The 23,372-nt window shown below is 47.7% G+C and overlaps 1 protein-coding gene across 1 annotated transcript in view; it reads right to left on the reverse strand.

Annotated features, from left to right (window-relative positions):
* USP22 (ubiquitin specific peptidase 22) overlaps positions 1-23,372 on the reverse strand; it is a 42,540-nt gene that overhangs the window by 6,016 nt on the left and 13,152 nt on the right. The window contains exons 2-10 of the mRNA XM_030827417.1: positions 22,360-22,492; positions 16,036-16,149; positions 14,047-14,148; positions 12,903-13,072; positions 10,734-10,881; positions 7,613-7,718; positions 5,887-6,045; positions 2,567-2,693; positions 1,600-1,691 (exon numbers count right to left, since the gene is read on the reverse strand). Coding sequence (XP_030683277.1) covers positions 1,600-1,691; positions 2,567-2,693; positions 5,887-6,045; positions 7,613-7,718; positions 10,734-10,881; positions 12,903-13,072; positions 14,047-14,148; positions 16,036-16,149; positions 22,360-22,492 — 1,151 coding nt within the window. The remainder of the gene's footprint in view (positions 1-1,599; positions 1,692-2,566; positions 2,694-5,886; positions 6,046-7,612; positions 7,719-10,733; positions 10,882-12,902; positions 13,073-14,046; positions 14,149-16,035; positions 16,150-22,359; positions 22,493-23,372) is intronic.

Here is a 23,372-nt window from a genome sequence, read left to right on the forward strand (position 1 = left end):
TTGTGACAAAGCAGATGGTGAAGGTGCTCTTCCTCCCACATGTAAAGGGTTAGCTTGAAAGGGTAGGCTGAATCCATTCTACAACCTAGGCAGATGCCTCCTCAAAAGGGACAAAGATTGCTGCTCATTATTTCATGACCAGCACCTCTCCTGGTGAGACGGGGAAGAGGCGGTGCTGGGAACAGGAAGCCATGCGCATTATTTACTGCATTTTCCCATAGCTGTGTTTGGCAGGAAACACCAAGATCTTTGAGACAGTACTGTCACCTCCCTCAGTACATGACCATCGTGGTCAGACTGATGACATGGAGCTCTGACTCTGGTCTTGTTTTATTCAGGAGGTTATCTGTGTGCCAAAGGGGTGGGACAGCCATGAGAAAGGACACCAGGAAAAGGCCGCTAACTACCAAAAGGCAACATGCTTTCCATGGTGCTGGGGCTGGGACTGTGGCCACCAAAAAATAACACCCTGCAAATAACAACATCCACGTCTCAACCCTCAGAACCTGAGACTGGGACCTCATTTGTAAAACCAGTCTTTGCAGAGACTCAAAGTAAAGATGTTGAGATGAGATCCTCCTGGATGATCTGCCTGGGTCCTAAAGCCAATGATCACGGTCATGACAAAGAAGCAGAGGGAATTGGACACAGACTCAGGGGAGCTGGCCATGTGACCTGGAAGCCAGGGGAGTGACACTGACACAGCCACAGAAGGAACACGTGGAACCACCGACAGCTGGAGGCGGTGAGGAATGGAATCCCCCAGACCCTTGTAGGACATGGGGCCCTGCCAACACCTTGATTTCAGATTTCCGACCCTAGAACTGTGAGGAAATTAATTTTAAGTCGCCAGGTTTTTGGTCATTTGTCACAGGGCCACAGGAAACTCCTAAGTGACTCATGCATTAGTAAGCAGCTAATTCCAAGTGCCCCAGAATAGGCAGATTTGAAAAGGAAAATGCAATCTACAACTGCAAAACCAACTATGTCTGTCTGTACTTCAACATCTGTTCCATGAACTAAAGTGCTGCCTTCTCGCTGTGATCCCACCTTGAGGACTTTGCCGGTTTGAAAGTGAATTGAGAATTGTTCAGAGAAACATTCAAAACAAAAACAGGGTATCTGACGAAAAACAACTCATTAATGTGTGCCGTATCTTAAGATCAGGATAAACAGATTTTGGGAAGGTGGGGTTTATATTATTATCAACAGTCTTTTTTTTTTTTAGACGTAGTCTCATTCTGTCACCAGGCTGGAGTGCAGTGGCGTGATCTTGGCTCACTGCAACCTCCACCTCCCGGGTTCAAGCGATTCTCCTGCCTCAGCCTCCCAAATAGCTGGGACTACAGGTGCCTGCCACCACACCCAGCTAATTTTTGTATTTTTAGTAGAGACGGGGTTTCACCATGTTGGCCATGATGGTCTCAATCTCTTGACCTCATGATCTGCCCGCCTCGACCTCCTGAAGTGCTGGGATTACAGGCGGGAGCCACTGCACCCAGCCAACAGTTATCTTATCATAGGAGCTCCAAGCTGGATTCCTGTCCTGATAGGATCACAGCCCCTCTGGACACAGAACGGGCCTACACCCCCACCTACCTGGAGGCCATGAAAGGGGTCATGTCCAGCTCCAGGGGGAAGGACACATACGTGGTGATCTTCCGCCGCAGCTTGGCTGAGTGTTCAAATCGCTGCAGAAATAGGAAGGGGGCAGAGGGAAGGGGAAAGATCAGAAATGTCACTGGAACCTTCAGGGCCTTCTTCCGATGACAGGTGTCTGTGTATCTCTTTGTATTTTATTGAACTGCCTTGTAGCTACATCTAGAATTACAGATTCAAAAACAAAATGGTAATCCACCCAAGTCCTCATTTACAGGGTTCAAGTCTTCAAATGATGGGATTGTTCAGTGGTAAAACCAAGGGTACAAAAAGTAATCTTACAGCAAACCCAGCAAAGCACAGAAAACAAAACAAAGATCTATGGCCCATGGCAGCAAAAATGAACAAATTGTTCCTTTCACCAGACAGAAGACAGTCCTTTGCCTAGATCAGGAGTCACCCAATCCAGCCAGCAAGCTAGGAATGGGCGCTTTCCATGTTTAAAGGGTGGTGAAATGAAACAAAGAACATGTAACAGAGAATCGTATGATCGCGCGCAGCCTGTGGAGCTCGACATCTTCACTATCTGGGCCTTTAGAGAAAGAGCTTGCCAACTCTTGGACCAGATCTGCATGCTGAGGGCCTTTGTCTTAAAATAAAACAGAAAACCTGAGGAGGGGGTAGCTGGAGGAATGGTAGAAGTAATAAAAACTTCACAACCACTCTGCTCCCAAGAAAACTCACATCCTACTTTCACTGTGAAGCCACTGATTTTGTTTACTGCAGCACAGACAAAAGGAAAATTCACAGACGGGAGGACAATTCCCTCACACCCTCGCTTCCTCGGTGTTCTTCCTGCTTGCTGCAATTATAAGAAATGTAACTGCACAGCAAACCAAAAGGCTGAGGGCCGTACTGTGGACTAAAAACAAGTCTGCCATTAGAGGTGGCTTTCTGGAAAACTTACTTTGAGATGAAAACAGGCTACGATGGGCAGTTTCTTCATAGTGAGCTGCTTTGTGGACTCCTGGTAGCTATGGCAACCGCTGCACTTGATCTTGGCGCTGCTGCCCAAGTGCTCTGGTCTGGTGAATCTACAGGCGTTCAAAAGACAGGAGTGGTAAGGGAGATGCAAGAGACAGAAAAACGAGAGGAAAGAGGTATTTTATCTCTTTCGATGGGTTGATTTCCCTACCAAAAACATACACATACAACTAAAAATGAAACAATGAAAAAAAGAGAAAATGTTGTCCACCTTTGCTGCCTGTCTCTTTACAGAATATTTTTCTTAAATATTTTGTTTCCACGAAAGGCCTGGGGAAATGGTAATAATTTTCTAAGTACCATATGACCCAGCAGTTGAATTTGAGCCAGAAAAATGAAAAGTAATGTTCACACAAAAACTGTCCACAAATGTGTACCAGAATGTTATTCATAAGAGTCACAAAACTGGAAACACCCCGTTTCTTCCCATGGCTGAATAATTAAAGAAATTGTGGAACACTGTACCATGGAGTCTGAGACAGCAGCAAAAAAGGAAAGAACTACTGATCCCAAGCTGTACCCTGGATGCGTCCCCAGAGAATTAGGATGCGCAAGAAAAGCCAATCTCAAAGGGTTCCCTGTTACATGATTCAGTTGACATGACATTCTGGAATTGTCAGACATATGGAAATGGAGGAGTCCGGGGTGACTGGGGTTACGGAGTGGGTGGTGAGGGAGGAGGCAATGGAGATGCTGGGTACTTTCTGCATGAATGTCTGAATCCTGGCCAGGGCGTCGCACTACAGTGGTGAGGAGGTCACCATCGGGGGACCGGGGTAAAGGGTACCTAATAGCTTCTTACAACTGCATGTGAATCTACAATGATCTCAACATAAGCAGTTTAATGTAGAGAGGCGAGAGGTTGGCCAGGTGCGGCAGCTCACACCTGTAATCCCAGCACTTTGGGAGGCTGAGGCAGGTGGATCACCTGAGGTTGGGAGTTCAAGACCAGCCTGACCAATATAGAGAAATTCCATCTCTACTAAAAATACAAAATTAGCCGGGAGAGGTGGTGCATGCCTATAATCCCAGCTACTCAGGAGGCTGAGGCAGGAGAACCACTTGAACCTGGGAGGCGGAGGTTGCAGTGAGTCGAGATTGCGCCACTGCACTCCAGCCTGGGCAACAAGAGCAAGACTCCATCTCAAAAAAAAAAAAAAAAAAAGGGCGAGAGCTCTGGGAAAGGTGATTTCCTGACGGTGCAGAGGCAAGAGGTAGGAGGGCTGCATCAGAAGTGTGTCTGGCACAGGTGTCAGCTGCCACTGACAAAACCTGCAGACCAGATGATTCAACAAAGCACACGCCAAATTTTGAAGCTGAAACACCAGCAAAAAATTCTCTCTTTTCACAAGCAGGTATGGAAAGCCCTTGTTTATGCTCTGGAAATTCTGCCATCTTACCTAGGGCAAGACGAGGGGGCCTCTGGGCAAAGCTGCACCTGTTTCGTTGCTAGCTTTGTGATCTGCTCTCCAAAGGACTCGAAAAGGAGCCTTTGCTTGCAATACAAAGTGGGGAAGGGTGCACTCTACCTCTCCTCCACCTTCCCAGGGGTCAGCGCCACATCATGTCTCTCCTAACAACACAGGCTTCCTACACATTGTAGTTTGTGAAGTGTGGTTTCTCCCTCATGGCCTGCTGTTTTGGCAAAGTTTTCATTTTACTGGAATTTATGATTGAATTTAATTTAGCTGCAAAGACTTTCTTTAAAAAGGTTTTGGTTGGCCGGGCGCGCTGGCTCACACCTGTAATCTGAGCACTTTGGGAGGCCAAGGCAGGCAGATCACCTAAGGTCAGGAGTTTGGGATTACCCTGGCCAATGTGGTGAAACCCCGTCTCTACTAAAAATACAAAAGTTAGCTGGATATGGTAGCGGGCACCTATAATCCCAGCTACTCGGGAGGTTCAGGCCGGAGAATCACGTGAACCCGGGAGGTGGAGGTTGCAGTGAGCTGAGATCGCGCTACTGCACTCCAGCCTGCCCTCTAGAAAGAGCGAGACTCCGTCTCAGAAAAAAAAAAAAAAAAAAAAAAAATTTAAAAAAAAAATCACAGAATCAGCTGGGCATGGTGGTACACACCTATAGACCCCACTACTCAGGAGGCCGGGACAGGAGACCAAGGCTGAGCCCTGGACACTGAGGCTGAACCCAGGAGATTGAGGTTGCAGTGAGCTATGATGGCACCACTGCACTCCAGCCTGCATGACAGAGCAAGAGCCTGTCTCAAAAAATAAAATAAACATGCAACTTTGGTCCTGCTGACTATGCAGCCAGACAGAAACCAAAGGCTCGTACCTCTTCTAAGGGATACTTCCACTCAACTAGGACTCTTCTGCATTACCTTTAATTGATGCAAATAAAACAAAGACTATAAAACCACAGACAAATTTTAGGAGGGTTTTCTGCCTATCTTTACAATTGTATGCTACAGCTACTTAAATACATTTGTTTTAAAAAATCACTCACAGGTGTGGTGGCTCATGCCTGTGAGCACTTTGGGAGGCCGAGGTGGGTGAATCACCTGAGATCACAAGTTTGAGACTAGCCTGGCCAACATGGTAAAACCCCCGCTCTACTAAAAATACAAAAATTAGCCAGGCGTGGTGGTGCATGCCTGTAGTCTCAGCTACTCAGGAGAATCACTTGAACCTGAAAGGCAGAGGCTGCAGTGAGCAGAAATCGCACCACTGCATTCCAGCCTGGTCAACAGAGCACACCTCTGTCTCAAAAAAAAAAAAAAAAAAAAAAAAAAAATCACTTTGTAAATATTATTACTTATCCCAAATGAAGCAGAACATGCACAATTTCAAAAACGGCCCTAAGAGTACAGAACATCACAACTAAGTTTTAATCATGTGCAGAGAAGGCCATGGACCATGGGGAGAAGGCCATGGACCATGGGGAGAGGGCCAGGCGCACCTCAGCTCACACTCTGGGGTAGGTGATTAGTACCAGGGCTAAGGGAGCATCCAGTTTGGCTCTGGGTTCATTAACGTGCGGAGGTTGGAGTAGCGGCTGCTGACACCAACACCTGGCACTGTGCGAAGCTGGGGGACAGAAATATTGAGTCATCTGGCCAAAACAAAGGACAAACCAGCACCAGAGACTGCAGCCAATCCAGGCTCATGCTGCATCTTTGCCCAGGCTCTGTCCTGGGCATATGAAAGAGCCCTGCTTTGGTCCTGATGGAGCATAGCCTTCTGGCCAGGAGACACGCCCCCGCCATGTGGGTGCAGGCCTCTCACCGTCGCAGGCAGTCTGTGAGCGTGGTGGTTCCTGACACGTGGCTTTCCCCGTTTACCACGTTGCCCTCGCTCCCTGGGCTCAGGGGCCAGAATGGGGTGGAAGAGCCGGGGAGATCCAAGCTGATGTCCCAGAAAGGGTCGATGGTGGTGGAGACTCCGCTGGAAGCAGAGGGAAAACAATGGCTGTGAGGACTGACACGCACCCAGCTCCAGAGGCAGCCCGGGGTGGAGGCCGTTCCCACATCCCTTCCCCGCTGTGCCCTTTGTCACAGTGACACTCAGGTGGGATGGGGCAGGAGCGAGAGCAGCAGTGCTCACACCCAACGTGTCCTGGCTCCCAAGGTGGCCCTGGGGAGGTGCGTGTGTGAACTCGGAAAGTGAGGGGTGCTCCTCAAGCAAGGACTTCCCAGTCTGGAGACCATCACAGTCACTGAGGGACTTGGGAGGAGGATAAACTCATGGGCCCTGTCAGAGGTTCTGAATCCACACGTCTATCTCAGCTGCATCTAGAACTTGGGGCCTGTGACCCTAGGCGACACTGGAGACCCCTGCACACTTCACAGAGCGTGCCCAGGCCAGGCCCGACAGCCCGCACTGAACATTCAATGCTGCATTTCACAAGCCCAGTTCTTTGTTAGAAATTTATTTAACAATATAAAAAACGAAAACTTGCAGACTGGGAAATTTACTCTGCAAATTTCTGGGAAATTTATACAATTTTATATTGTATAAATATAAAAATATTTATACAGGATTTAAATCTCGAGACAATCTCCTACTAATGGAATTCAGCAGTTAAGGGACAGTGAGGAGGTCCAAATTGCTCAAAGCAAACTCGGTTTCTAATGCTCAGAGACAAGGCCCCTAACGGTCTACGCTCCTTACAGAAAACGGCCCCCGTGACACAGGCAGCACTGGCCTTTCCCGATATTTGCAGGTCTTATGCAGTTTAGAAGTGACAATCCATTTCGGGTTCTGAAATAATTTCGGTGGATCATGTCCAGGGTTTTTAAACTTCAACTGGAGTAAAGAACAGAGCCAGGCACAGTGGCCCACGCCTGTAGTCCCAGCTACTTGGGAGGCTAAGGAGGGAGGATCGCTTGAGCCCATGGGTTCAAGGCCAGCCTGGGCAACATACAGAAGACCTCATGTCTTAAAAAAAAAAAAAAAACCAGTAGCATGCACTGAGGTTGGGTGAGAGCGTCCCTCTGACCTAATAAAAGCAGTGGATTCTCCCTGCACTCAACACTTGAAGCGCTAAGCAGAGACCACACCTGAGAAGAATTAGGGCCACTACATCAGAAAATGGAACCAGAAACCATAAAATAATGAAACACTTTGAAGCACGTATAAAAACAATCCACCATGCATGATCCACGCCTTCTTGAAGAGGGCTCTTTCACTTGGTCCCTGGTCAAGGACTGTAAGATGAGAAATGGTGGGGGAAGCTTCTAAGAACACACTGCTGGCTGTGGACAACAGCCAAGACCTCAACACGAAGGGCTCGCATCCTGAGGGGACACCTGCCCTACGACCTTCCCAAGAGCAAGCACCCCCACCCCACAACCTTTGCTCTCAAAGCGTCTATTAATCATTTCTCTCGTAGCCTCCTTAAAGATCTCTCAGAGCACACACAGCTCTGGAGACTGGGAGCTCTAGAGACTGGGAGGATGTCAGTACGGCCCCAGAGGGTTTGACATTGCCGAGCATGCAGCCTCTCACTTACTGGCAGACTTGGCAGGTGACGTCTGACTGCAGCCCGCCCGTGAAGATCTGGTCTATGATGCAGTTGCAGTGGTTGGGGTTGTTGGCCTTCTTCCCATTGTCATCACCTGGAGACAGACCACGGCTCTGGGATTAGTGTCTCCCAAATATGGGGAGTCTCTAAGGGAAGAGCAGTTCACCCTGCAGAGGCCTGGGGGAGCCAGGGCCAACGCTTTAAAAGGCCATGTGAGGACACTCCTCATTTTAGCAGAGGGTCTCCACATTATTTTAATATGACAAGAAATCACAGCACTTGGATTTTCAATGCTCCTTTTTCTCAATCCCTAACAAAAGCCCCACAGCTTCAGTCTTGCCAAGAAAACCCACCTAATGCCCAGTGACTGAGCAGGATAATCGATTCCCATTATCATATAAAGAATGACTGAATCAATATTGTTCCAGTGAAAGACAGCTGAACATATGGTGAGCCAGGTACACCCGGGGAAGCCCCAGCGACCTCCCTCCCTGAGTAGGTATCATAGTGCCCCGAATTCAGGAAGTGACACCGCAGGACAAAGGCTGTCCTCATCAGCTGGAGCCCCCAGGGGACAGCGTGTCTTCCAGTCAGCTGCATCTGGAAGCGCCACTCCCACCCTCTCTATTCAATACACGCTTCATTCATATCCATGTGTGCAGATCTGTGAAGAAGAAACTTCAGTAGCAGAACTTAATTCGTATGTGGAATACATATTCTACATAACTTCACTGGACAGTGGGGACAGGGCACGAGGCCAGCTGTATATACATCACAGTTCAAAGATGGTGAATCATGACAGAGGAATAGAGAAGGGCCACTGAGTCTTCTGAGAGCAGGTTTAAGATTAGAGAGAAAAATGCTTCCCAGAGGGATCTCAAATTCATGGGACAAAATTCAGAGGACAAGAATATCCATACAGGAAGACGTGAAGAATGATGAACAGAATGCCCAGGCGCGGTGGCTCACACCTGTAATCCCTGCACTTTGGGAGCCAAGGCGGGTGGATCACGAGGTTAGGAGATCGAGATCATCCTGGCTAACACAGTGAAACCCAGTCTCTACTAAAAATACAAAAAATTAGCCAGGCGTGGTGGCAGGTTCCTGTAGTCCCAGCTACTCAGGAGGCTGAGGCAGAAGAATCACTTGAACCCACGAGGCGGAGGATGCAGTGAGCTGAGATCGCACCACTGCACTCCAGCCTGGCGACAGAGCGAGACTCTGACTCAAAAAGAAAACAAAACAAAAAAAAGATGAACAGAAAGATGCTGTGAAGGCCACAAGGACAAACAACTGCACGTAACCAAGGGCACGTGGCCAGGCCACCTCGCTGAACAGTTCTGGCAACCAGGTTTCTAAACAGAAGAACCTTTCATTTCTTTTTTTTTTTTTTTTTTGAGACGGAGTCTCGCTCTTTCACCCAGGCTGGAGTTCAGTGGCGCGATCTCGGCTCACTGCAGGCTCCGCCCCCCGGGGTTCAGGCCATTCTCCTGCCTCAGCCTCCCGCGTAGCTGGGACTACAGGCGCCCGCCACCTCGCCCGGCTAATTTTTTGTATTTTTAGTAGAGACGGGGTTTCAGACATTTCCAAGGGAATTCTGTCAGAAGCACGTCAGAGGTTTTGTCACATTTTTGTCATGTGAACATTTTAACAGCAATGCATTTTTGAATAAGTGATTTTCAGAACATCTTTCTGCTGCTTACAGAAGGCTCTTCGTTATTCTCACTAGGTGCTTGGGATAACAGCGTAGTCGACTTCCACAGTGGCTCTTTCCTCTCTTATAAATCATACTAGGACATGAAATTCTACCTAAGCTAAGTAACTTCCATTTGATTTCTAGGTAAGAATTAAAAGGATCACGCAGTTTTTCAGAGGAAAAAAAGTAAGTACCAAAAGAAAACAGAACCCAAAGTCACATTTCACCAAAACCAGCCATTTTAGCTCAACTGTGGGTTGTTTCTGGGCTGTGATCTCAGAACCCATAGGTTGTGCGTAAGCGCCTAGGGCCCGGGTGCACAGCCTTGAGACAGATGAGAAGCGATGGGAAGGCCAGCCCACCAGGCTGTTCAACTCGGTGAACCGTCAGAACAGGACTCTGTTCTCTAAAAGACTCCACGTTAAAATTAACTGGTAGGATATCGGCTACAACTAGCTGTGCCAGCCCAGAGGCCACAGGAAACTCACAAGCAGCCAGGTGCCCTGTGACCTGTGCCCATGGGTTCTCAGAGCGTGGCATCTGAACCAGCGGCATCAGCATCGGCTGGGAACTGATTAAGAGTGAAGAAGCCCCTGGCCCCCACAGACCTGCTGAATCAGAAATGCCAGCACGGCCTTTAGGAAGACCTGCAAGTGACCAGCCCACACTCATCTGAGAATCACCCTTCAGTGTCTCTGCCTGTATGGATAGACTTCAGCTGCAGGTCCCTCACACTGGGATCTCCACCATGAGGGGTGGGGAGGAGCTGATCTTGGTTTAAGTCATTCATTCCCAGCCTCCCGCCTCCAGTGAGTGCTAAGAGTTGCCCCCGCCAACTACCAACACCACACATCTCTGAGAAATCCTGAGGGTACCATCCTGGGGCCAGGCTGTGGGACTGTGTTGGGGGAGATGGCCCAGGTCCAGTAAGACCCCAAGAGAAGCTTTGCTCATCCTGTGTCCCAGCTATTTCAGAGCAACCATCAGTCAGTCATTTTGGAGAGTCCCCAATGGAAAGGAGACAGTTGGGTGACTAAGTTGTGTTTGGAGGATGTCCAGGAGCCTCAGGCCTGATAACCCACAGGGTCCCAGAAATGCCAAGGCACGCAGGGGCCTCAAAGCACAGGCCCAAGAGAGCTCCAAGAGCTTGCTGTTCACTGTGATCGGTCACTGAGGACCTGCCATACTGCTGGAACTACTTCCTCGCCTCTTAAAAATAAACTAGGAGGAGGCTCTCTGAGGTCATCAGTTATGGTGACCTCAGAAACAAATGACGACAAGGGCTACAAAACAATGGAATGTGTCGCCTGTGCCCCTTTTTAAAAAAAAAAGCGAGTGCACACACTCGCTTTGCTTCCTTCCCCTTCAAGGAAACATCCTGCCGTGGTGGAGGGTGCAGAGCCCAGGGCCCACCTTTGCAGTGTCGGTGGAGCACGTCCAGGGCCGCGATGAGGAACTCGTGGGCGTCCTGCTGCTCATAGCCTGCCAGGTGCCTCGCGTGGGTCCACACCAGGTGCAGCAACTTATACGGGATGTGAGGGGACCGGTGTCCAGAGTAAAACTGCCAGAGGGTGGGGAAGGAAACCTCGTCAGGAATAAATGTGGACTCTGAACACAGAGTACAGACAATCAAAACCTTTATCAGATGCCTACCATTGGCTGTGGCTCATTTGACACAAATGGTTAAATTTTACTTTTCTACTTTTTGCAAAGTCTTATTTTTATCTGGGCTCACTGGACTTTTCGAGTCCTCATGAATTTTTACCTTTCCACCGTCTAGTTTTCCACATATAAGCCTAAAAAATGAATTATGACTTGCTACTATGAGATCACATGCAAATAAAAGTGACTCGATTTGCCCAATACTAGTTTCCTCAAAGCACTAGCCAAACCACTCAGGCCCATGGACACCAGCACCTCTGCAAAGGGAAGCACATCACTGTGATTATGCAGAATTCACCAGCATCAGCCCCAGGACTCTCTGCCTCTGAGGCTAATGGCAATTAGCTGAGGGCTTGCCAGCCAGTCCTCTCCAACAGCTCAACTCTGGACCCAGACCCAGCAGCACACCTTCCATCCCACGGCTTCCTCACCAGGTCAGAACCCACAGAGAGGTCTTGCCTGTACAAACACAGAATTCATGGCAGTTTTATTTCTCATCAAAAAAACCCAAAACCACAGACCACCCAAATGTGTCTGAACTGGGAAACAGACAACTAAACCATAGCCCATCTATATAATGGAACCCAACTCAGACATCGAAAGCACACATCATGGATGCACGCAAGACACAGGTGAATCCACCCAGTATTATGTTAAGTAGGGACAGCCAGATTCAGATAGGCTACTTCCTGCATGCATCCATCCGTATGATGCGCTGGTAAAGGACACTCAAAGGACCGAAGACAGATCGGCAGCTACCAGGGTCTGGGGACTGGGGATTGACTTCGGAGGGGACAGGAGGGAGTTTGGAGAGGTGACGGTTCTTCATCTTGAGTAGCAGCAGTTACCCAACTATGCATTCATCAAAACTCATCTATCTATAGGCTAGAAGGTGGATGAGACTGTAATTTACACCTTAACAAACCTCAGTCTAAAAACAATCTAACACAAGTGAGCTTATCACTAAAGTCAGTGATACGACCACCCACCAACTTCCCAGCTGCACCCTCCTTTCTCCTATTTGGGCCGTGCCCCCAGCAGTTATGGCATATTTCAGGTACTTTGAGGAAATGGGTTAGGCTCGACCAGAGGCTAGCAATCTGTTTTTGAAAGGCCCAGACAGTAAGTAATTTCAGCTTTGCAGGTTGGATAGCCTCTGTCCAACTGCTCAACTCTGCGGCTGTCCCACAAAAGCGACCAATGACCAGACATACATGACTGAGCTGGCGTGGCTGCGTCTCTCGCAGAGGTTACGAACAGGAACAGGCCAGGGCTGTTGGCTGGCTCCTGTGCAAGGCACCTGAAGAACAGGCACCAGCCTGGTTATTAGTTGAGGTAACTGACATGCTTCAGCTCTGAGAAGCATGTCTAGGTCACGGACCCAGTGGGAGTGAGGCGGCAGCCGTGATACGCCTTGCCCTGAACACTGCCATGCTCTGATGCCGGGGACAGACGTGGACAGGAACAGCCAACGTGCAGCGCATAGCTCATGAGGACAGAGGCTCTGACAGGGCATGCTTAGAGAGGCCTGGCAGTGGAGGAGACTCGCATACCAGGAGGACACAGGAGGGTGGCACATGCATGCCTTCCTGGGCCAGGAAGGTAGACCATGGAGGAAGAGGAAGGGGGAGAATCACCCGTCTTTAGAGACAAATGTCACCCACCAGGGAACTCTCTGCCACAAGCCTCTCAAAGGGCTCCTCCTTGTTCTGAGTCAGCAGTGTGTCCCCAAAAATCACGCCAGGTCTTCCCTTTTTGGAAAACTGTGTTTTCCACAATAGACATGTATATTAAACATTTACTACAAAAGGTTCTAAATGTATCTTCCTTTATCATAGTCCACCTTATTTAAATTTTTTTTTTTTGAAGGTGAAAATAAAGTAACAGAAATGCTCTCCTGCAGAAGTCAATGGTGCTCACCTCCTGAAACAGTGAGGACATCTCACAGACCAGACAGGAGCTGGGGCTCTGCATCTCACAGCGGTGCCTGTCAGACAGGAAGAAGTCCCGCAGAAGTGGCGTGTGGGTCAGGGCCTGCACGATGCAGTTCATGAAGCACGTGTTCCCAAGGTTGATCAGCCCGCGCAGACCTGGACACAACAAATCACCAGAGAGCAAGAGTTACCTGTGTGCTGAACCACAAGTGTCGCTGGATCCCAGCAGCTTCCTCTACCTCTGCATACTCAATTTTCTTTTATTCATTCATTCAAGAAGCCAGAAAGCGATGAGATATTGCATTTTGCTAGTTTTTATGCCACTTTTACATGAACGGTATTGAAGAATGTCCATCACCATTGACCCCTCCCACTTCAGCCATTGTATGCTTTGACAGAATTACACAAATATAGTTTCTACGACAACAGGCCAGGTCAGAGTGGAGCCTAATGAACAAACAAAACAGGTTTTTAAAAATGTTCTAGGGCCAGGTGCAGGGGCTCATGCTTGTAATCCCAGCACTCTGTGAAGCCAAGGCATGAGGATCACTGGAGCCCAGGAGTTCGAGACCAGCCTGGGCAACATGGTGAAATGTCTCTACGCAAAACACAAAAATTAACCAAGCATGGTGGTGTACACTTGCAAGCCCAGCTACTTGGGAGGCTGAGGTGGAAGGATCGCTTGGGCCCAGGAGACAGAGGTTGCAGTGAACTGCGCTCCAGCCTGGGCAACAGAGCAAGACTGCCTCAAAAAAGAAAAAAAAAAAAGTTCTAAAGGGTATTCCCTCAATTTGTAGAAAATTCAGCGAACACTTACACACATCATTTCTCTCCCTGAAGATTACTGTGCCCAGCCTCACCCTGGCCAAAATCAACTTGAGTCCCTTTACCCACAGAGACGCTGAAGGCTGCGAGGGCAGGGCTGTTGCTACCCATCACTCTGTGCCCCAAGCCCACTGCAGGTCCCTGCAGAGAACAGGTGCTCAAGAGCTGGTCGCTGAGCACATTGATGAGTGACAGTTATGCAGGGCTTCAACAGAATCATGTGGACTTAAGAAACCCGCAATTCTGTATTTACTTTTAAACCCCGGAAAGAAACCTAGCTGAGAGCGACGACGCGCTCCACCCACCTATGGTGCAGTTTGAGGTGATCTTTCTCCTTTTCGGGTTGTGCTTCAGCAGTTCAAGCTCCCGTTTGGTTGGTTCCCAAGTTGAAAACTTCTCGCCAACACCTAAGCAGATGAAGGACAGTTCCAAGTGCTATTAGCTAGATTTTCACATCAAGTGTGTTTACACATAAAAGCTGTGGCGCTATGCTGTCTGTCAAGGTGCATTTCAGTGAGCAACATCCACAGCACCAGGGCTTCCTCAAACTCTACTGTGCTGAGAGGGGCTACACGCAACACTTAAAGGAGCTTCTCACAGAGGGTATGAGCATGTGAGCTACGTTTCCTCCAAGAAGAAAGGCAGCACCTCCAGTCAAAACTACCCCAATGCCAATGCCAAAACAGTTGTTTTTCAAATGTCTTCAGAGATGGGAGCATCAGCACCAATGGGAACTTACATGAAGGATTCTCCCGCAAACAAGTGAAATTGAAGGAGAGAGCATGCACTTTTCAGCAAACTGAAATAGCATAAACACAGCGTCGAGTTACCAAACTAAAACAGATTCAACAGTTAAAAACGTGTGTGCCACAAAATATTCAGAGTGGTGGTAAATGCTAATTGGCATCATATTCCATTCAACGCACACCCTATGCACTCAGAAGTACTTGTTCCATGCCAACCAACATTTCTGAATACTTCAAAATACTTTAAAAGACACAGCATGTTGGACAGACAGAATTATAAAATGATTCTAGAAGAATTCCATTTTAATCCTGGACATACATTTCTTAGGCCCATGCTTTAAATGCTCTGCACAAAACAATACACCCACACTTAGTCACAATGTTATTAAATTTCTGAGAGGGAAAAGAACAGGGAACACAAGTCGGAGATTGCTCTCCAGAGAAGACTTGTTAAACACAAATAATTCTGCTCACTGAAAGAGCCCCTGTTGCTATTCTTCCCTTCTCAAAACACTGGGGTGTTTTCAATGGAGAGTAATCAAGGCAAGAACGTAAAACAGGTGTCAGGTTCCTATGTTTCCTTTGCAAACAGTGATGGCTTTGCTACTAGAGAGATCAGATGCTCACCTGTCAGCTGGGGCAAACCACAACTGTCACTATGTCACTATCACTGTCAACCACTATAAGCATCTGTCAGAATCAAAAACCAAAAAAAAAAAAAAAAAAAAAACAAAAAACCTCAGGGAAGCCAAGAAGAAATAAATAATAAAGAAAATGACTAAATGACTGCATGTTTGCTCCTCTCACTCTGTGTAGCCAATAACCAGAGTGTGTGGCCACAGGGTGGCAACGGCAAGTGTGAAACCCACACTGGTGCGAGAGCCATGAGGGCTGCTCACAAGACGGCAAGGATCTGACTGTGCAGTGGGGCTGCTGGGAGACTCTCCTAGTTTCCATCTGGTGGGTCTAGTTTCCATCTGGTGGGTGCACGCTGTTGACACGGATTTAACATCACCCAAACAGTCCAGAGTTTTAAAAGAGATTCTACCACAACTTGATCAGAAAATAGTCTGCTCTCCTGGGAGGAAGCAGGTATGTTTACATATAACATTACTGCAAAGAGATCGCCTGCTAGAATTCGGCAGAGCTGAGGGCAAACCACTCAGAGATGTCCAGATATGGAGTCACCTGTCCCCGAGAGGTGTGACCTCGCCACACTCATTCAGCCCCACATCTGCAGGTGCGCCCTGGGAGAGCTTAAGTACTGCTGGGATTGTTCCCTTGACCCAGCTGCGGGCCCATGGGGGACCTGCAAGGGAACACCCTGGAAGTGGTCCCAAGCACACGGGCAGCTATGCATGCCTCGACACTAGCTACCTCCCCTGCCATGCAGAGCTTCAGCTGACTCCACTGTGAGCCTTAGGGGAAGGTGGTGGGGGGCCTCTTCCCACTTCCCACCTAGGTACTTCTCTTTCTCCTACTGGGTCTGTCCTTGACGGACATGAGGGAACTGCAGGATCAAGCAGGTAAACTGAGGCGGAACCAAACCTTGCATTTTCCAAGCCTTTCGCTGCTCCTCCTTGGCAATCATTTCCATGTCTTTGTCATAGATGTAGTCCTGGCACAGAAAACAGTAGATGCCTCCGTACATCAGATCAATGGCTGAGGAGAGAACGGAGGGAGGAGAAACCAAGTTGAATTAACAACCACAAGGGAAGGCTGCAGGGAAGAGTTAAACACAGTGAGGTTCTGTAGATACTGACTATTCACAGCATCTTCCTATACACAAGCAGGGAAGCCAGTCCAGCGGGGTCTCCTATCCTGAGCAGGTGAGGGGCATGCACTGTGTTTGGCAGCTCATGCCTAGGGCTGAGGTGTCTAAAAAACAGAGGCGACCCATACGTCTTTTCAAAGCAGCCAATACTCCAGGATCAGGACCTCTGCCACCTTCTCTGAATGCGTGGTATTTAAAAGTGGTACAACTGCATTGGATATTTTCAGTCCTGGCCACCTGACATGGAGTGACTATGCTTCCCTCCATCTAGAATTCCTGACACCATCACCATAAAGAATGTGACAGCAACTTGCTGTGACTTTTGTGGTTGGTGGCATCTGCTACTCTTACCTTAAGGACTCATACCTCTTCTCATTGGATGACCTTGATTGACATCTTGACCCAGAGCTACCTGAAGGTGGGTCTTCTACCACAATTTCTCAACTGCATCTTCTATAAAATGGGACTAATAGGCCGGGAGCTGTGACTCACGCCTGTTACCCCAGCACTTTGGGAAGCCGACGTGGGCAGATCATTTGAGGCCAGGAGTTCAAGACCAGCCTGGTCAACATGGTGAAACCCCATCTCTACTAAAGTACAAAAAATTAGCCAGGCATGGTGGCACACGCCTGTAACCCCAACTATTCAGGGGGCTGAGGCATGAGAATAGCTGAAACCTGGGAAGGGGGGGTTGCAGTGTGCCAAGATCTTGCCACTGCACTCCAGCCTGGGCAACAGAGACTCTGTCTCAAAAAATAAAAATAAAAATAAAAAAATTATAGGAATACTAGTATATTCTTTTTACAAATAAGAAGAGATACATATGTATGTATAAATTTCAGTTTTCTAAAAACAGTCACATGAAACTGTTCACAGTCGTTTCCTTTGGGGAGAAGTATACATTTTCGTGTCGTTTGATCTTTCTAATTGTGTGCATGTCCAGTTTTTAATTGTCAACATAAACCTTTATTTTATGGAAATAAGATCCACTTTTGCTTTCTTTGTTAAAAATAATAATTTGTAAAAATGTCAAAAACAAATAAAATAAAATAGGACTAATAGCTTGGGCTCTTAATTATTTTATCATAAAAGTAAGTAAGATAAAGTCCTCTGAGTGCCTGAAAAAAGGTACTCTCTCCATTCAACAATTTATAAACAACCGGGGTTGACCAGGTGTGGTGGCTCACGCCTGTAATCCCAGCACTTTGGGAGGCTGAGGCGGGCGGATCACGATGTCAGGAGATTGAGACCATCCTGGTTAACACGGTGAAACCCCGTTTCTACTAAAAGTACAAAAAAATTAGCCGGGCATGGTGGCAGGCACCTGTAGTCCCAGCTACTCAGCAGGTTGAAGCAGGAGAATGGCGTGAACCTGGCAGGTGGGGCTTGCAATGACCTGAGATCCCATCACTGCACTCCAGCCTGGACAACACAGCAAGACTCCGTCTCAAAAAAAAAAAAAAAAAAAAAAAAAAACCCAGGATTACCTACCCAAAAGAAGGTAAATGGCTCTAAAGACACATGCATGCGTGTTGGTTCATCGCAGCATTATTCACAATAGCAAAGACATGAGATCAACCTAAATGCTCACCAATGGTGGACTGGATTAAGAAAATGTACATATATACCATGGGATACCATGTACACATAAAATGAAATGAGATCATGTCGTTTGCAGGAACATGGATGGAGCTGGAGGCCATTATCCTTAGAAAACTAACATAGGAACAGAAAAACCAAATACCACATGTTCTCACTTATAAGTGGGAGCTAAACGATTAGAACACATGGACACATGAGGAGAACAACAGACACTGGGGCCTACTTGAGGGTGGAGAGTGGGAGAAGGGAGAGGATCAGGAAAAACAAACAAAAAAAATTGTCAGGTACTACAGTACATACCCAGGTGAGGGAATAAACTGTATACCAAACCCCTGAATCATAGGTTTATATAACAAACCTGCACATGTACCGTTGAAACTAAAATAAAAGTTAAAATATTTTTTAAAAAACTGGAAGAGAAACCCGGCATGGTGGCTCACACCTGTAATCCCAGCACTTTGGGAAGCTGAGGTGAGTGGATCACTTGAGCTCAGGAGTTCTAGGACCAGCCTAGGCAACATGGTGAACCCCCATCTCTATGAAAATTAGCCGGGTGTGGTGGTGCGTGTCTACGGTCCCAGCTACTCAAGAGGCTTAGGTGGAAGGATGGCTTGAGCCCGGAAGGCAGAGGCTGCAGTCAGCCAAGATTGCACCACTGCACTCCAGCCTGTGCGAGACTGCCAGACTGTCTCAAAAAAAAAAAAAAAAAAAGAATTGGGAGAGTGGGGCTTAAATCCACGCGATGTCAGACACCTGGGAGGCAACGAAGCACAGAGGAAAGAGCATGGATTGAGAGTAACTGGCACCAGCCCTCACTCTGCTACCTGCCAACTGTGCACCTTTCATCAATTACTCCACGCCTCTGAGCCTCAGTTTCCCCTGCAGTAAGATGCTGATAGCAACAGTACTAGCGCTTCCCAGAGCTGTGTGATGATTAGGTTAGTATATAACTTAAGTGTATCCCCGGATAAACAGGGAAGTCTTGGAACATCAGTTTTATTCTATTTCATGTCTTAAGCTACTATGACTTAGATTGTGGTAGATCTTTGAAGTCTTCCAAAGCAGATCTGTTGAAACTCAAAATAGCAGTTTAAGATTCCCAGGGCTACCTTCTGCCCTACTCAAAAAATTCACAAAATGCCAACAACGATGTTAAAATCCTGGTGGGAGCTGTTGCAGAGCTCAGCCATCAACCCTTTGCCACTTCCTGTTCATCAGCAGTACAGCCCCAGCACATGGATGTCACAGAGAAATCCTGACAGAGACAAGTTTCCAATAAGGGTGATGAGAATTTACAGTAAGATGGCCGGGTGCGGTGGCTCACGCCTGTAATCCCAGCACTTTGGGAGGCCGAGGCGGGCGGATCATGAGGTCAGGAGATCGAGACCACAGTGAAACCTCGTCTCTACTAAAAATACAAAAAAATTAGCCGGGCATGGTGGCGGGCGCCTGTAGTCCCAGCTACTCGGGAGGCTGAGGCAGGAGAATGGCGTGAACCCGGGAGGCGGAGCTTGCAGTGAGCTGAGATTGCACCACTGCACTCCAGCCTGGGCGACAGAGCGAAACTCTGTCTCAAAAAAAAAAAGAGAATTTACCGTAAGGCTGAGACATCCCGTGAAAAACAGCCCACACGTGTAGCTGACAACAAAAACTCTAGCCTGGGAAGATGGATCACCATTCCAGTGCCTATGTAAATCCTTCTAGATTTAGGCCTTCTTTAAGACACCTTCACACTGCAACACTCCCACTGCATAAAACCAACTGACATCCACAAGGCATCAGGACCATTTGAAGGGATAGAGTATCTCTTTAACAAATGCTGCTGGGACAACTGAATATTCACCTACAAATCCTTACCTCATACTGTATACAAAAATTAACTCGAATGGATCACAGACCTAAATATGAGAACCAAAAGTATAAAACTTGTAGAAGAAAACATAAGGACAAGTCTTCATGACCTCGAATTTGGTAAGGGATTCTTAGATCTGACACCAAAACCATCAGCAACAAAAGAAAAAATAAAACTAGGCTGGGCGGCAGCGGCTCACACCTGGAATCCCAGCACTGTGGGAGGCAGAGATGGGAGGATCACTTGAGCCCAGAGTTCAAGATAAGCCTTGGAAACATGGTGAAATCCCATCTCTACACAAAATACAAAAAATCAGCCAAGTGTGGTGGCATGTACCTATGGTCCCAGTCACTGAGGAGGCTGAGGTTGGGAGGATCACTTCAGCTTCTGAGGTTGAGGCTGTAGTGAGCTGTGATTATGCCACTGCACTCCAGCGTGGGTGACAGAGGGAGATAGTGTCTTGAAAAGAAAAAAGAAACTAGACTTCATCAGAATTAAAAACATCTGATCCTGTGCTTCAAAGGACACTATCAAGAAACTAAAAAGAACCTACAAAATGGGAGAAAACATTTGCAAATCATACGTCTGCTCAGAGTCCAGTATCCAGAATACACACACCCCCAACACACGCACACACTGTATACTGTGCATGTGTACATATAACGAACAACAAAAACCAAACAACCCAATTTTTAAAAAGCAATGGACGTGAACTGATATTTCTCCAAACATATACAAATGGCCCAACAAGCACATGAACAAATGTTCAGCATCACTGGTCACTAAGAAAATGAAAATCAAAGCCACAATGAGATACCACTTCACACTCACTATGATGGGTATTAAAAAATAAAAGAGGTGTTGGCAAGGATGTGAACAAACTGGAAAGCTTGTCCATCACTGGTGAGAATTAAAATGGTGCAGCCACAAAAAAAAGATGGTGTTTCACATAAGTTAAGCAGACTGACCTGATGACCCTGCCAGCTCACTTCTAGGTATACATCCAAGAGAAATGAAAACATGTCCCCCTAGAATTACACATGATGTCCACAGTGGCACTATTCTTAAGCGCCAAGACGGTGGGAACAACCCAAACGTCCATCAGCAGATGAAAGGATGAAGAATGTGGTCTACATACACAATGGAACATGACTGAGCCATACAAAGGAATGAAAATACTAATCCATGATGCAACTCAGATGAATCACAAATGCCTGCTTGCAGAAAGAAGCCAGACACGAAGGGCCACATGTTGTATGATTCCACACATATGAAATATCCAGGAAAGGAGAACCCACAGAGACAGAAAGTAGATTCGAGTCACCAAGGGACAGGAGAGAGAGCAACAGGCAGTCATCAGTTAACAGCGCATTGCTCTGCGGTGCAAAAAAGTTTTGAACTAGAGAGGTGGAGGACACACAACATTGTAAATGTGCTAAATGTCACCAAGTTGTAGACTTCAAAATGGTTAACAGGGCCGGGTGCGGTGGCTCATGCCTGTAATCCCAGCACTTTGGGAGGCCAAGGCAGGAGGATCATGTGAGGTCATGAGTTTTGAGACCAATATGGCCAACATAGTGAAACCCCATCTCTACTAAAAATACAAAAATTAGCCGGGCGCGGTGGCTCACGCTTCTAATCCCAGCACTTTGGGAGGCCGAGGCGGGCGGATCACGAGGTCAGGAGATCGAGACCACGGTGAAACCCCGTTTCTACTAAAAATACAAAAAAATTAGCCGGGCGTAGTGGCAGGCGCCTGTAGTCCCAGCTACTCGGAGAGGCTGAGGCAGGAGAATGGCGTGAACCCGGGAGGCAGAGCTTGCTGTAAGCCGAGATCGCGCCACTGCACCCCAGCCTGGGTGACAGAGAGAGACTCCGTCTCAAAAAAAAAAAAAAAAAAAAAATACAAAAATTAGCCGGGCGTGGTAGCAGGCACCTGTAATCTGTTACACAGGAGGCTGAGGCAGGAGAATTGCTTGAATCCAGGAGGCAGAGGTTGCAGTGAGCCAAGATCACACCACCGCACTCCACCCTGGGTGACAGCGCGAGACTCCATCTCAAAAAAAAAGAAAAAGCCAAAAGCAAAACTGAGTTTTATGTAACTTCGAGAATGTAGAATGAGTCTGATTTTGTAAGGCTGTGAAAGGTAAATTAATCTTGAGGCCACACACAGTGCTAAGGGAGCCTTTTCAACAACTGTGTGACTGGAAACAATGAAACCCATTGCTGAAGGCCATAAAATCACCTATGCACACCCAACCCCACGCCAACCTCAGTGACCTCATATTGCATGGAGCTCTTTCTTTATAAATGTTTGCCTAAGGCGATTCCTAACTATGTGTTTCAAAGGGTCTGATGTTTCATTAGCAGGGACAGTGTAACTTTTCATAGGAAGTCAGCTGGACATAAGACAGCAGGCCATTCACTCAGAACCGTCCGATGCTAAGGCAAACTGAGGGCGCGATTCAGCTGAGCTCGGCTTGTCCCTTTCACTTCCCTTGCCAAGTGTCACCAGTGAGGGGCACACATTACTTGAAACAAACGACAAAGTGGACTTTTGGAAGAGTGGAACTGCAAATCAAAAAATCAAAGAGTAGCAATTTGGGGGCCACAACTATCCCCCCATCCCAGAAGCTCGCCTCACCCAGGTTGTGCCGCTTCGACTTCGCATGCTCGTGAATATGCTTCTTTGTGAAACAGCCGAAGAAGACACAGTAGAGGCAGGAATGCAGCCTGTTGAGGTGGACACCACAGACATGGCAGATACAGGACTTGGCCTGAAATTCAGAGAAGAGGAGGAGTGAGCGCTGTGTGATAGGACAGGGGTGCTCAGAGGAAACAGTCAAGTAAAGCATCCCCCAAGACAGCTACTGGAGGAAAGGACAGGGAATTCCATCTCCAAGGCTTACCACTCTAGAGAATCAGTTTAATCCTTTCAATTCCCTGAAACAGGACTTCATTCAGTTGAAAACTAGCTCCCCATAGGAAAACTCAGCCCACAACTTCAACTGCCAAAACGCTGTAAGCTACGGGGATGTTCCCCCACCTCCTCCTCCTGATCCTGATGGGCACCCCAAGCCCAGCTCCCATCCCCACTGCAGGCCAGCAACTCACACCTAGTCACCCTGAACCTGGACGTCATTTCAGGTTTGCGAATCCAGGTTCCAGGACCACAGCAAATTTAGAAGCAATAAGAAAAAGGGAGGGAGGCCGGGCGCGGTGGCTCAAGCTTGTAATCCCAGCACTTTGGGAGGCCGAGGCGGGTGGATCACGAGGTCAGGAGATCGAGACCACGGTGAAACCCCGTTTCTACTAAAAATACAAAAAAATTAGCCGGGCGTGGTGGCGGGCGCCTGTAGTCCCAGCTACTCGGAGAGGCTGAGGCAGGAGAATGGCGTGAACCCGGGAGGTGGAGCTTCCAGTGAGCCGAGATCACGCCACTGCACTCCAGCCTGTGCGACAGAGCGAGACTCCGTCTCAAAAAAAAAAAAAAAAAAAGAAAGAAAAAGGGAGGGAGATATGAATCAAAGCAATGTACAGAAGAAAGAAAAAGGAGCAGGGCATTACGAAGAAACAGACCTCACAAACCTGAAATGTTAATCACGGCAATGATGAGCACAGTGCTAAACAACCCTTACACCCCCAACCACCCAGGAG

Source organism: Nomascus leucogenys, chromosome 14 (assembly GCF_006542625.1).
Source record: "Nomascus leucogenys isolate Asia chromosome 14, Asia_NLE_v1, whole genome shotgun sequence".
In the NCBI taxonomy this organism is placed as follows: Eukaryota; Metazoa; Chordata; class Mammalia; order Primates; family Hylobatidae; genus Nomascus; species Nomascus leucogenys.